Raw genomic sequence first — 12,938 nt, forward strand, 5'->3', positions numbered from 1 at the left:
ATGGAAAAACGCTGTAAAATGTTGTAAAAATATGTAAGACAATGTTTACACATACAGGGTGTTTCAAAAAAAGGTAACTCCGTCTCCAGGGTAGGTAAAAAACTGAAAAATAATTGGGGTTTGCTTAGTAAAAAATTTTTGTAACGCCATCCGTTTTCAAGATACAGGGCGTTGAAGAAAAAAAAAATTTACGCATTTTTTACGATTTTGCCGAAACTACTGGCAACATTGTAATGAAATTTTATACGAATATGTTTTGGAAGCTGATACATCCCACGAATTTGTTTTTATATCTGATTCTCATAGAGGGCGCTAGTTACACGGATCGTACTAAGTATTAGTCAATATAACTTTTTTAAGAGTATAATTATTAATCAAAATTTGAAGTAAACTTAAACATCATTCAATTTTACACGAACAAGGTACTCTTGGTAAAACTCGATACTGTGTACCGTTTTCGGAATATTTTGATTTGAAAATTATGAAGTAATAATTGATGCTGGTATAAAATAGTTAGTAATTAAACAAAACTAACATGAACAAAATTAAATTAATGACTAAGAACATAAAATAAAATTCAATTACAGTAAGTGTTTAAAATGCCCTCCGTTTTCGCGAATACACAAGTCTATTCTTTTTTCTAAAGATTCCATTAACCTTCTAAACGGTAGGGGATCAGCTATGATGTCATTAAATTGACGTTGAATTCTTTCTTTCAATTCTTGGTGTGAATTTACCTCTGTAGCATAGACTTTTTCCTTAATACACGAGCAAACTGCGTAGTCCAAAGGGTTAAAATCGCATGACCGAGGAGGCCAATGAATCGGAGTTTCTGCACCTCTGCCAATCCATCGATTCGGAAAATGATTACTCAACCAATTACGACACCTTCTATCAAAGTGTGGTGGAGCTCCATTGTGCATAAAAAATAAAGATCTTCGCTCGTTTAGCGTTAAATCTTCTAATATCTCGAATAAGGAATTGTTTAAAAAATCAAGATACATATCACCATATAAATTTCCAGGTAGAATATGATAACCTATTAATTTGTTACCTAAAGTTGCTGCCCAAACATTAACTTTAAATGAGTGTTGGTAATGTGATACCCTTTTGACTCGTGGATTCTCATCACACCAGTAGTGTGCATTAGGGGAGTTAAACATACCTTGTCGCGTAAAGGTGGCCTGGACCGTAAAAAGAATGCATTTTAAAAAATTTGGATTGTGGGCTGTCCTTTGTTGCAATGTTTCACAAAAATTTACTCTAACCGGTAGATCATCTGGCAAGAGCTCTTGGACGCTAACTGTTGGATCTTGATCAAGTAAATTTAAAATATTATTTTCTTTATTAATTGTTCTTGGTCTACCAGAATTTATTTTATTTGGTCTCGCATTCCCAGTTTCTCGACAACGTCGTTCAACGACTCTAAATGTTTTTTTACTTGGTAAGTTTCTTCTAGGAAACTTTTCTGCATAACGTGTCACAGCTGCACTAGAACATCCTAAACATTCGCCTAAGGTTAATAACATGTCAGTGTATTCAACATTTGAGTACATTTTGATTTGATTTTACAAATAACAAGGTTTCAAAACTCTAATTATTGTTGATTTATTGTCATAACAATCAATAAATGTCAGATTTCCATGGCACACTTGGAGAAAATATAGGTATACCTATTAGAACTTTATCATTACTACCTGCATCAATTATTACTTCATAATTTTCAAATCAAAATATTTCGAAAACGGTACACAGAGTTTTACCAAGAGTACCTTTTTTGTGTAAAATTGAATGATGTTTAAGTTTACTTGAAATTTTGATTAATAATTATACTCTTAAAACAGTTATATTAACTAATACTTAGTACGATTCGTGTAACTAGAGCCCTCTATGAGAATCAGATATAAAAACAAATCCATGGGATGTATCAGCTTCCAAAACATATTCGTATAAAATTTCATTACAATGTTGCCAGTAGTTTCGGCAAAATCGTAAAAAATGCGTTAATTTTTTTTCCGCAACGCCCTGTATCTCAAAAACGGATGGCGTTACAAAAATTTTTTACTAAGCAAACCCCAATTATTTTTCAGTTTTTTACCTACCCTAGAGACGGGGTTACCTTTTTTTGAAACACCCTGTATTTACAATATATATTTATTTATTATTTATTTATATATTTTTTGTATTTTTCAGTATTCTCAAAAGAAGGTGTCCACTAATATTTGCCGAGACGTTGCATTACTCTTATTTAACATCCGTATAATAGTTTTTATATTGTGGTGTATAAGTGTTGGCATATGTACAGGCTTGATGTGGCAATTCCAATTTTGGCTCGTCGAAGATTTGGCCAAGAACCAAGGCTGTACAGGAATGGTTTACGTAAAGACCTTAGAAGGCCTGATTCAAGGAGTCCAAACCGTTCTGGGAGAAGCGCCGTTTTTCTTCTTTTCGGGAATTATTATCAAGAAACTGGGCCATGTGAATACGATGTCGTTGGTGCTTTTTGCTGTAGGCATTCGATTTCTGCTTTATTCTGTGATACCCAATCCTTGGTATTTCTTGCCTATTGAAATATCAAACGGGCTAACATTTGGACTGTTTTTCGCCTGTATGGCGTCGTATGCTAGTATAGTAGCGCCTTCGGGAACGGAAGCCACCATGCAGGTGAGTATTTTACATACTGTAACGATAAGACTACCAAAGAGAATTGAAGTACTATTGTAAAAATAATATCTCAATCAACCATGAGAGCTTATCGTCTATACCTTGCCTAGCTCACAGTATCTCAAGGGTGAGTTCGTCTTGTCTTAAACTAGGGATCGAACCTGAATTCTCAGTTGATAGCAAATAAGACAAATTTTAACCAAACATATTTATTTAAAAGAATAAAAAACAATAATTAACCCTGCCAAAGCTTAACAGTTAATAAGTGCTACTTATTGCTTCGATGGGCTGCTTGTGTGTTCTAGCTGTTAGGTCCTCCAATTAGAATTTGTGGCTTCTGGAGAGCTGCAGTCACACGTGGCTGTATGTCCTGACTAATTGTTGAAATCCAAATAAAGTGGATGATATGTCCAATAAACCAATAAATCCAATAAATTAAATAAACTAAAAGAAAAGGAACAACTTGCATTAGAAACACGTCAAAAAGAAAGGTTTAACTTCCTTGCCATCTTACAAAATTTTGCAACAACTTGCATTAGAAACACGTCAAAAAGAAAGGTTTAACTTCCTTGCCATCTTACAAAATTACACTTAAACAAATAGCGTATGGCAAGGATAAAATGAAATATGAATGTTACTACTTAGTTAAATTCTGTTACAGAGTCCTAATGCATATATCAGAAAAAAAATGTGCTTTCGAAAGAAAGTAAAGTTACAAATATTGGAAATGCGGTCAGAATTATAGAATAAATATCACAATGAAAGTACTCACCCCAAGAGAATTTGTAGACCATAAAAATTAGTCTTATAATAGTTTTTGCCTTCTTTTATTTCAAAAAGAGGCAAAAAATAATTCCACTACAGAAAAGTTGTTTTGACAGAAAGTGGGAGACTGAATCAAGTTAGCACAGATGTCATAGGATGTTGCTATAGATATCATGAATCTAGCTTGTCTGTCAACACGGAACAGAATAGTCTGCCGAACAAAAAGAGAGAGGGCGAATATTTATTCTACGGGACAGAAAGAGAAAATAAAGACAGAGGAAGAAAAGAAAAAACAGAGGGCGCCCAATTATTTTGTAAAATAAAAAATAGTAAAAATTAAACTGAAGGAAATTAATAAATCAATAAAGAAATTAAAATGAAATAATTATTAAAATATAAATTAAAAAAGAGATGTGACGTTTATAACGTTACAATACACATATACATAATGTAGTTAGATATTTTAAAAGTCCTATAACGGGAATTAAATTCACCGTTCGATGTTTTCTCACTTCCATTATTATCTAGAAGTACTGTAACGATTCAAAAGACTTTTTATTTGTTAAAAAAATCCATTTAATTCAGAAAGCAGTAACTTTTATGCGACCGTATATAAGTTTTACCTACGCATTACAAATCTATGAAGAAAACATTATAGTGTTTATCTTGAAATTACCTTGAGTAAAACGCTTCCTCTTGGAATCTCATAAGTGGCAATAAACAGTTGTTGTTTTTAAAACTTCCCTTCTTGATTGGTCAAAATGCTCATACGATTCAAACTGCAGCCCAATTTCGGCAAGGTAGCGCGTAAGGTTTTCAACAAGCGGCGTCCTTTCATACCAGATAGCAGTGTTAATAGCTAGTGTCGTACTCTTCCGATAAAGTCCATCAGGTGAGTCGAATAAATTTTTCTATAGGTGTTACCCTATCAATTTTTAGTGTAGAGACACTAACAGTGCTACATCTTTAAATATTAAACTGCTTGGCTTTTCTTCGTTAAAATTCCTTCAGGTGTACGTAAGATATACTTGAGATATGGATATCTTTGATATTTAGAAGGATAGCCAGTTGCTTTGAAAGCATTTTTAGCCCATTTTCCCGGTCGATGTACCGGCGGATAATCTCTTCCTATGGAACTGTACCGATAATCTCTATATATCGTTTCCTATATAATTTGTTTATTACTATTGAAGCAATTAGCCACAATAAGAAAAGGATTTCAAAGTTAAATGATACTTTTTAACTTTACCGCTGTTTTTTGTAAAAAATAAATTCTTAGATAAGAATTTTAATTCTATTTTCACGTAAAAATATTGAAAAAAAATCTAGCTACGAGGGAAAGTTTAATGACAAAAAAAAATTTTTGGTGCCAAATATGAAACATCATGTAACAATATAATATTACAGTCAAACTAGTTTAATGTTACAGTATACACTATGCAGTATGAAACTGCAAATAACAGTTTCTTTCTTTCATCCTAAGATTTGGTGCTTCTAGCAGTACAATATTACTTTGGGAACCAGCAAACAAATCAAAGTCATAGCTGAATCCCGAAATACCATTCAGCACAAAGTTTTTGAAGCCCAACTTATGTGTTTTTTTTGGTTATCCTGCTTTAGCTGGCTTCGCTCTTTTGTTAATATATGCATGTTTTTTATATCAAATTAATGATAATTTTTTTGTTAATATGATGATATAAGGTTGCCTGAGGAAAAATGGTCGAAAATTAGGGTTACGAGCTGTTAAAAACGCGACCAATGTCCCAAAAAATACATCAAGGATGAAAATTTGGGATTAGGTAGATGAAAGTGCCTATTATTAAATAAAAAAAGTTTACATTCCTAAAGTACCGTTCGCGTCATAAAAAACTGGTACAACTCTTATAACCAAAAATCATGTTTTTTAAGTTGTGTACGTTGATCTTGTCACATGTGTCATTCTAATTTCTAGGGCACTGTTGCCAGTTCAACGAAAATATTATATGAAAATAGCTAAAAGCAGGGCTGTGCGACAGACCGCCAGTTTTGAGAATACTAAAAACTAAAACATTATCGAGCATTCTCTATCAGTCAGTCACATTTATTTAAACATGTATCCTAAAAAAATTCTCCTATTACTATTATAATTTTCCATAATCTCAATTAAGTACCCACACATTAAGTTACAGTGAGATATTGGATTGTAACTGTCACGTTTTGAAAAGTGTTTTTTCTTCCCGGATATTTTATAGTTTATAATACGTAGGATAAAGTATAATGTTAATTTTTTACATTTATTGTTCTTGTAATAAATAATAATTTAATCTTGGTAGTTTGCCTGTTACTAAACTTATTGACACAAAATACAGTTCGTGTTCGCTAGGTAATTGAAGTATAAAATTACAGTAGATGCATTCCAATGTTCCCTTCAAACATTTTGGATATTAGCTCAACCCTATCTTTGGTTATTAAATTTATTAGATACAGTTTTTTGTTGTTAATGATAAAAATAATTCCCATGTTTATTCCAATTAGTCATTTCACAGGTAAATTTGTTTTTACAGACATTCGTCGGTAAGGTCGCTGGCAAGGAAAGCTCAAAATGCTTTTTAAAGTTTTTTGAAAGTTAATATTCAGAGATAACAAATTGTCAGAACGTTAATATTGTCACTTAATTTTAACATATACACGAGAAGGGATGGTTAAGTTTCAGGACTTTTTCAATTGAGTGTCAGTGAGGCTAAGGGGGCTACTTTGGGGGAAATAATGTTGAATGATGAATGTTGAACCATGTATATTTTTTACTTTTACAGCCATCGATGTAATTTATTAACAATGAATCAACTTTAATGTTTTAGGGTTTGGTCGGAGCCGTATTCGAAGGCATCGGCGTTTCGGCCGGAAGTTACTTAGGAGGATACTGTTACCAACACTTCGGTGGCCCTCTAACATTCCGATATTTTGGTTTTGGAGCTATAATCGTTTGCTTCATTCACATTGCCATTCAGTATTTATTAAGAGGTAAAGGTACTTCTATTAATAAAACTAAGCAGTAACGAACGCTTTTGTTTGAATTTATTAACAAAAATTAATATAGTGCATGGTATACTCTTCTAGGAATTAGTATAGAAATGCGAATTGTGCAAAGTTAAGAGCGATGATGCAGGGTGGTGAATAGAAAGTACGTAACAAGATTCCCGTTCTGCCCCAATAGTTATTGACTCAGTTTAAAGTACAAGTATATTTTTTGCTATACTATTCATTTAAGATCATTTATTTTAATTTTTAATTAGAACACGACCTATTAAACATACAGTAAGTACTGTTATCATTTGACAACCCCTTGTGTGTTTTATATGTATAATTAGTATAATGTGATATGTCTAGGAAAATTAATCTTATCTCGACACAGATGATGTTTGGGGAGATGGGCGTATGTAACACTAAAAAAGAATGTTAACCCTTAAGTGGTCGCTAGAATATTTTTTACACAAGTGGTCGATTGTCGTACTTTGTACGCCAGACAAAAATAAGGAGGTATTTAAGTTAAAACTCTACATTTCTTAAATACATAGGAATAAATAACCACATACTTTATGTAAAAAATATAATAAAGTATAAAATACAAAAATAAAAAATAATTCTTAGATGAACATAAAAAGATACAAAAAAGAAATTCATTTTAAGGACTTTCTGTTTGATTTTCATGAAATTCATTCTAAGCAAATGTGTATGGTGATCAAATGCTCTTTACATGCTGGTTTACTGCATCTTTGGCACTTTATTGTGGTTGCTCTATTTTTTTTTTTTCGATCGCACTGGGTACACCTTCCTCTTGTTTTTTCGGGTAGTTTTCGAGTCTTAGTCTCGGAACTCTTATATAGAGCTAAGTAACTTTTGATGCCAACAGATAGGTTGGTGGTATTTGCCCTCTGTTGCAAGTGGGGTGTTATTAGAAAAAACCACTAAATTTTTTAAGAAATGTCTGTGACTTAGGGCCTTATTGCAATTAGTCTTGGTAAATAAAATATTGGAATTTATTCCTGCAATATTCATAAGCTGATAAAATACGACCAATGGCCACCGTCTAGTTCGTCTTTGGACAATGTAATTGCTGCACATTTGGTCTACTACATCGATTCCCCCTTTAGTTTCATTGTAGAATAGTATTTGAAAAAAACAGGCTATTTTGTATTCGAAAGATACATCTTCATGAATTTTTTCAGATTTTTTAAAGCAAAATTGCGTCCAGAAAAAAATAAAGTCGAAAAAAGCTTATTTTTTAGATTTAAGAAGTTCTATGGGCTCTGAGAAACTAAAAACATGAAGAACTAAATTCTGTGTTTATTGAAAACGGCAATTCTTCGAAATGTTTGAATAATATTATAGCGTTTTATGAATCTCTCATTTACCATTGTCGAATCATCTACAAACCTTCCACATCAAAAAGAAATCAAATTTTAAACAGTTGAAATCCATGAAAAACACTAATACATTTTTTTCCACTTACAAAAGAAATACACCTATATTTGATTGATAGATGGAAGTGTGTGATTCGTGAAAACAAAGATGAAACTATAAAAACATCATTCAATAACTCTAAAAATAGTCTTTATTAATACTTATATAGTTGGCTTTCTTTAACGTTAAAATCTAAATAACTAATATGCACTAGAATGTTTTTGTTGATTGAAGCATGAATAACAATAACTGCTTTATTATTATTAATCCAATATCTATTTTTACCATGGTCACCAAAGAAGATAATAGTTCAATCAAATCCTCCGAAAAACGAGTGAAATAATGGTAAGTTGAGGATATAACTTCGTAATTGTATAAAACTGCTTTGCGCTGAAAAAAAAAACACTCTGAACTGTATATATTGATTTATATAGCTATAGCTTTATCAATATTGATACTATTTTTTTTATATCAACTTTGCCCTGAATACTTAGTGCTCTTCACTAAATTTTTCAACTATAAAGAAGGATTCACAGTGAGTCCCGATATTTTTCGAATTTCGATAAATTGTTATACCTAAGTACTCAAATCGGTAGAAAACTCTTCCCTTAAGTGTACAATTAAAAAAAAATGTATTCAAATGTAGTATATTGTGTCCCTTACCTTTTAACGAATAGTTCAAATAATCTTCTCCTAAATTTTCCAGTAAAAAGCAATGTTTTATCGCTCTCATATGTGAAAAATTACAATTTTTTTTTGGCATGACATGAAACGTCAAATGTACGTTTTATATCAAAACCTCACGTATTATGTCAAAAACGTCTCATAAAATGCCACGTTTCGATCACCAGTTAACACGTAAGATCAAAAAATTACAAAAAATTCTTTTTAGCTTAACCATAGTCTTATCAGAACCTCAGCATTAGATGTTTATAGGATAATCTCTATAAGAGAGATATATGAGATATAAACAGTAATATGCAGCATTTTAAGTTTGTTTGTGTTTTAGTACATCCCGAGTCAAAAGTGACAGTCTACTGACAAAATATGACATTAGTTAACTTTCTATGTCAAATAGTGTAACAATATTAATCTCCAATAAAATTAGATCTCAGTATTGTGCACTGACTAGTTTACTCCGGTTCTTAGAGATCTTGGATCGTTTTTGTCGTAATGTAAACTGTAAAATAAGAAAATCTGATGGAGCAAATATAACAGACAATATTCGTTGAAACAAACATAAAACACATTAAATTTCTCTTTATTTGAGAGTGGGAATCTGACATCGAGTTAGAATCTATGGAGAAGCTATGAGCATATTAACGTATGTACTAAAAACGGCGTAGGTAGGCGTGGCTAACTGTGATATCAATATGGCGGTGGATCATGGCCGGACTCAATAATATTAAAACTACTATGAAAATATGACTAGTTATTCAGAAGATTTAATCATAATCTAAAAAAGTGCAATACATTTTTAATAAACTATGATTTATTTATCCCGCGGTAAACACTAAAAACACGATATATTATACATAAAGATAAATTAATACAGTCAAATACTATTAATTTATTCTCTGAAGTACGGGCCATTACTTTGTTTACATATTTGTATACTAACCTGTAGAACGTTATTCTTGAAGATTTTTTATTAACATTGCTTCTGCCACTCCAACTACGTTGAGAACAAGAATCCATTATTATACACTATCACAATATATTATTACAGTTTCTATAAAAGTATTTTAAAACTAAAAATATTCGAAAAACAACAAACTTAAATAAACATATACGATCTGTCAAAAGTGGCAAAACAATATGGCCGAAGTGAGGTCGTTTTTAGTCACGTGATGCCCTCTCCATAGATTCTAACTCGATGGAATCTGAGAACTTTAACCAACTCTATAGAGTGACATTAGTGACAACTGTCAACAATTCTACCAACGTTAAAACACAAACCGTATATAGGCCTTATACGAAACGTAAAGAAAGTGGATATCGAGTTAACAAAATAGAAATAGAAAAAAAAACTGTTAAACGTTCATAAATTTTTATTGCCCGAGTCGATTCGAATATACAGAAACTCTTCTTCTTCTTCTTCAGCCTTCAGTAATCCAACTTTGGACATAGGCCTCTCCCAAATCAATCCAGTGTCTTCTATTTTGCGCCACTTGCTTCCAATTGTGTCCTCCGATCTTCTTAATGTCATCAGCCCATCTCATTTGTGGTCTTCTGCTTCTCTTTCCTAACCATGGCCTCCACTGTTGTATTTCGTGGTTCCATCTCTTATCCTTCAGTCGGGCATTGTGTCCTGCGAAGCTCCATTTTAATTTGGCAGCATGTTCTCCTGCGTCTTTTACTTTCGTTTTGCTTCTAATCCATTTATTTATTTTTTTGTCTATAAGTCTCACCCCGAGCATTGATCTTTCCATCGCTCTTTGTGCTTTTACTATTTTATCCATATTGGACTTGGTGAGTGTCCACGTCTGTGAACCATACGTAAGTATAGGGAGGATACACTGATCGTAAATTCTGGTTTTCAAATACTGTTCTATTTTAGTGCTTTTCTAGATCCAACTCAGTTTTCCAAATCCTGCCCACGCTAACCTTATTCTTCTGGTAATTTCGGCAGTTTGATTTTTTTTGTTAATTTTCATTATCTGTCCCAGGTAGATATATTCGCTTACTGTTTCTAAATTGATGTCGTTCAATGTTATTTCTGGAATGTTCGGTGTATTTGTCATTATTTTGGTTTTTTTCAAGTTCATCTTAAGATCTACTTTTTACGAATCTTGAAATAGTTGCGTCATCATGGTCTGTAGTTCTTCGAAACTTGTAGCGAATATTACAATGTCATCAGCGTATCTTAAATGACTCAGTTTTCTTCCATTAACATTTACTCCCTTATCTGCCCAGTTAATGTCTTTGAACACGTCTTCAAGTCCAAGTGTGAATAGCTTTGATGAGATAACATCTCCCTGGCGAACTCCTCTGTTGATTGGTAAAGCTTTGGTTTTCCCATCTATTTGTATTTTCATTGTAGCTTTCTTGTAAATATTATGCATGAGCATTCTGTATCGGGAGTCTATCCTGCAGTTGTTCATAGCTATTTCTATTCAAAATTCTATGGAGTCGAATGCCTTTTCTTAATCAACGAAGCCAATATATAAGTTCAAGTGATATTCATTGGCTTTCTCTATTAGAGTTCTGACTGTAAGAAGATAATCCACTGTAACCTTTTCGACGTTAACCTTCGACGACCTTCGACGTTAACCTGTTAGTTATTACTCTCATAAACAGTTTGTACATTTGGGACAGCAGGGAGATTGGCGTATAGTTCTTGAGATCTCCCCTGTCTCTCTTTTTGAAGAGAAGTATTATCAAACTTTCATTCCAATCATCTGGGACTTCTCCTCTGTGAAGACATTCGTTGAAAAGTTTTTTCAATTCTTCGAGAATAATTTCATTCCCCTCCTTCAACATTTCTACAAGTATTCCATCTGGACCCGGAGCCTTATTGTTCTTTAGTTGTGCTATAGCTTGTTTTATTTCGAAGGATTCTATGTTAGGGAGTATTTCTGAGTTGACATTCGTTATCTTTCTCTTAAGGTCTTCCTTTGCAGTGTTATCTGGGTTCTTGTTTGAGGAATATAAATCACGGTAAAATGTCTAAGTAACTTTTAGGATTTCGTTCTTTTCTCTTATTTCTTTTCCATCTTTATCCTTCAATGAGATTATTATAGGCTTTCCTAAGTTTGATCTTAAGCATTTCAGGCCTCCGTTCTTTTCTATTATTTTTTCTATCTTGTTTTCATTATAGATCCTTAAATCTTCCTTTACTCCCTTCTTTATTTGTTTATTCAATTCTTTGAAACCATTGGTGTTTCGCTTTCCTTCGCTTAGAAATGTGCGTCTCTTTTCCATCAACCGTTTTGTTCCTTCACTTATTCGGTCTTCTTTATTTTTCGTTTTTTTTTTTGCAACACTCAGTCCTGCTTTCAATAGCTTTCGTTGCATTTCTTTATTAATTCTGTTCATGTCGGAATATTCTTGTTGACAATGTTCTACAAATTCTTTTCTTAAGACTTCTCTGTACTCATCTCCCTTCTGTCGTATTTTAGTTTGATCTATCTCATTACAATAATTATGTGGCCTGTTTCTACTGGTTTTCATCTGTTTAATAAGAATCCTTGCTCTCAAAAGGCCATGATCGCTGCCAGTTGTGAGATTGAGAGCAGTTATATCTTCAAAAATGTCTTTGTTCCCACACAAAAAGTAATCGATCTCGTTTTTTGTCTTTTTATCGGGAGATATCTACGTCCATTTTCGGTTTGCTGGTTTCTTGAAGTGTGTGTTCATGGCATATAAATTTTGTTGTTCTAAGAAGTTATATAATTTTTCTCCTTTTTCATTTCGTGTGCCATAACCATGCATCCCTATTTTGGTTTCAGTATTTTCTTCTTTTTTACCTAATTTTGCGTTGAAATCTCCCATAATGATGGTATATTTTGTATCATTTTCTTCTAATACATTTATCAAATCTTCGTAGAACATTTCAACTGCCTCTTCCTGATGTGTTGTGGGAGCATACACTTGTATAACCTTGATCTTGGTTTTATTATCTAGGTCTATTATAATATAAGCTACTCTATCAGAAACACTTTAATATGTAGAAATGTATGGTGTGAGATACTTTTTGACAAGAAATCCTACTCCACCATGTTTCGTCTATTTTCCCTGTATAGTATACACAACACGTTGAACTTGAAACAAAATGGGACGATACCCCAGGTGGGTAGAGCTAGCAGCTCAGAATCCCACACCGGAAAACCGGTCAGTCTCACGGATTCTGGGGGAGGTACAAGCTCAACAAAACGCGCCAAAATAGATACGAACAAACAAAAACAGTTACTACTAGCCACATACAACATCCAATCTATGGCTAAAAATGAAAAGGTCTACGAATTAGAAGAAGAACTATCCAAGATAAAGTGGGATATTGTAGGACTGTCAGAAGTGAAAAGAAGAGGCGTGGAAGTGGAAATCGCTTGTACTATACAGAAACTCTA

General features: G+C 32.8%; 1 protein-coding gene across 1 annotated transcript in view; it reads left to right on the forward strand.

Annotated features, from left to right (window-relative positions):
- Positions 1–12,938, forward strand: part of Sugb (Sugar baby transporter) — a 90,556-nt gene that overhangs the window by 68,067 nt on the left and 9,551 nt on the right. Inside the window, exons 5-6 of the mRNA XM_072537198.1 lie at positions 2,194–2,664; positions 6,267–6,429. Of these exons, the coding sequence (XP_072393299.1) occupies positions 2,194–2,664; positions 6,267–6,429 (634 nt within the window). The remainder of the gene's footprint in view (positions 1–2,193; positions 2,665–6,266; positions 6,430–12,938) is intronic.

This window comes from Diabrotica undecimpunctata, chromosome 7 (assembly GCF_040954645.1).
Source record: "Diabrotica undecimpunctata isolate CICGRU chromosome 7, icDiaUnde3, whole genome shotgun sequence".
In the NCBI taxonomy this organism is placed as follows: Eukaryota; Metazoa; Arthropoda; class Insecta; order Coleoptera; family Chrysomelidae; genus Diabrotica; species Diabrotica undecimpunctata.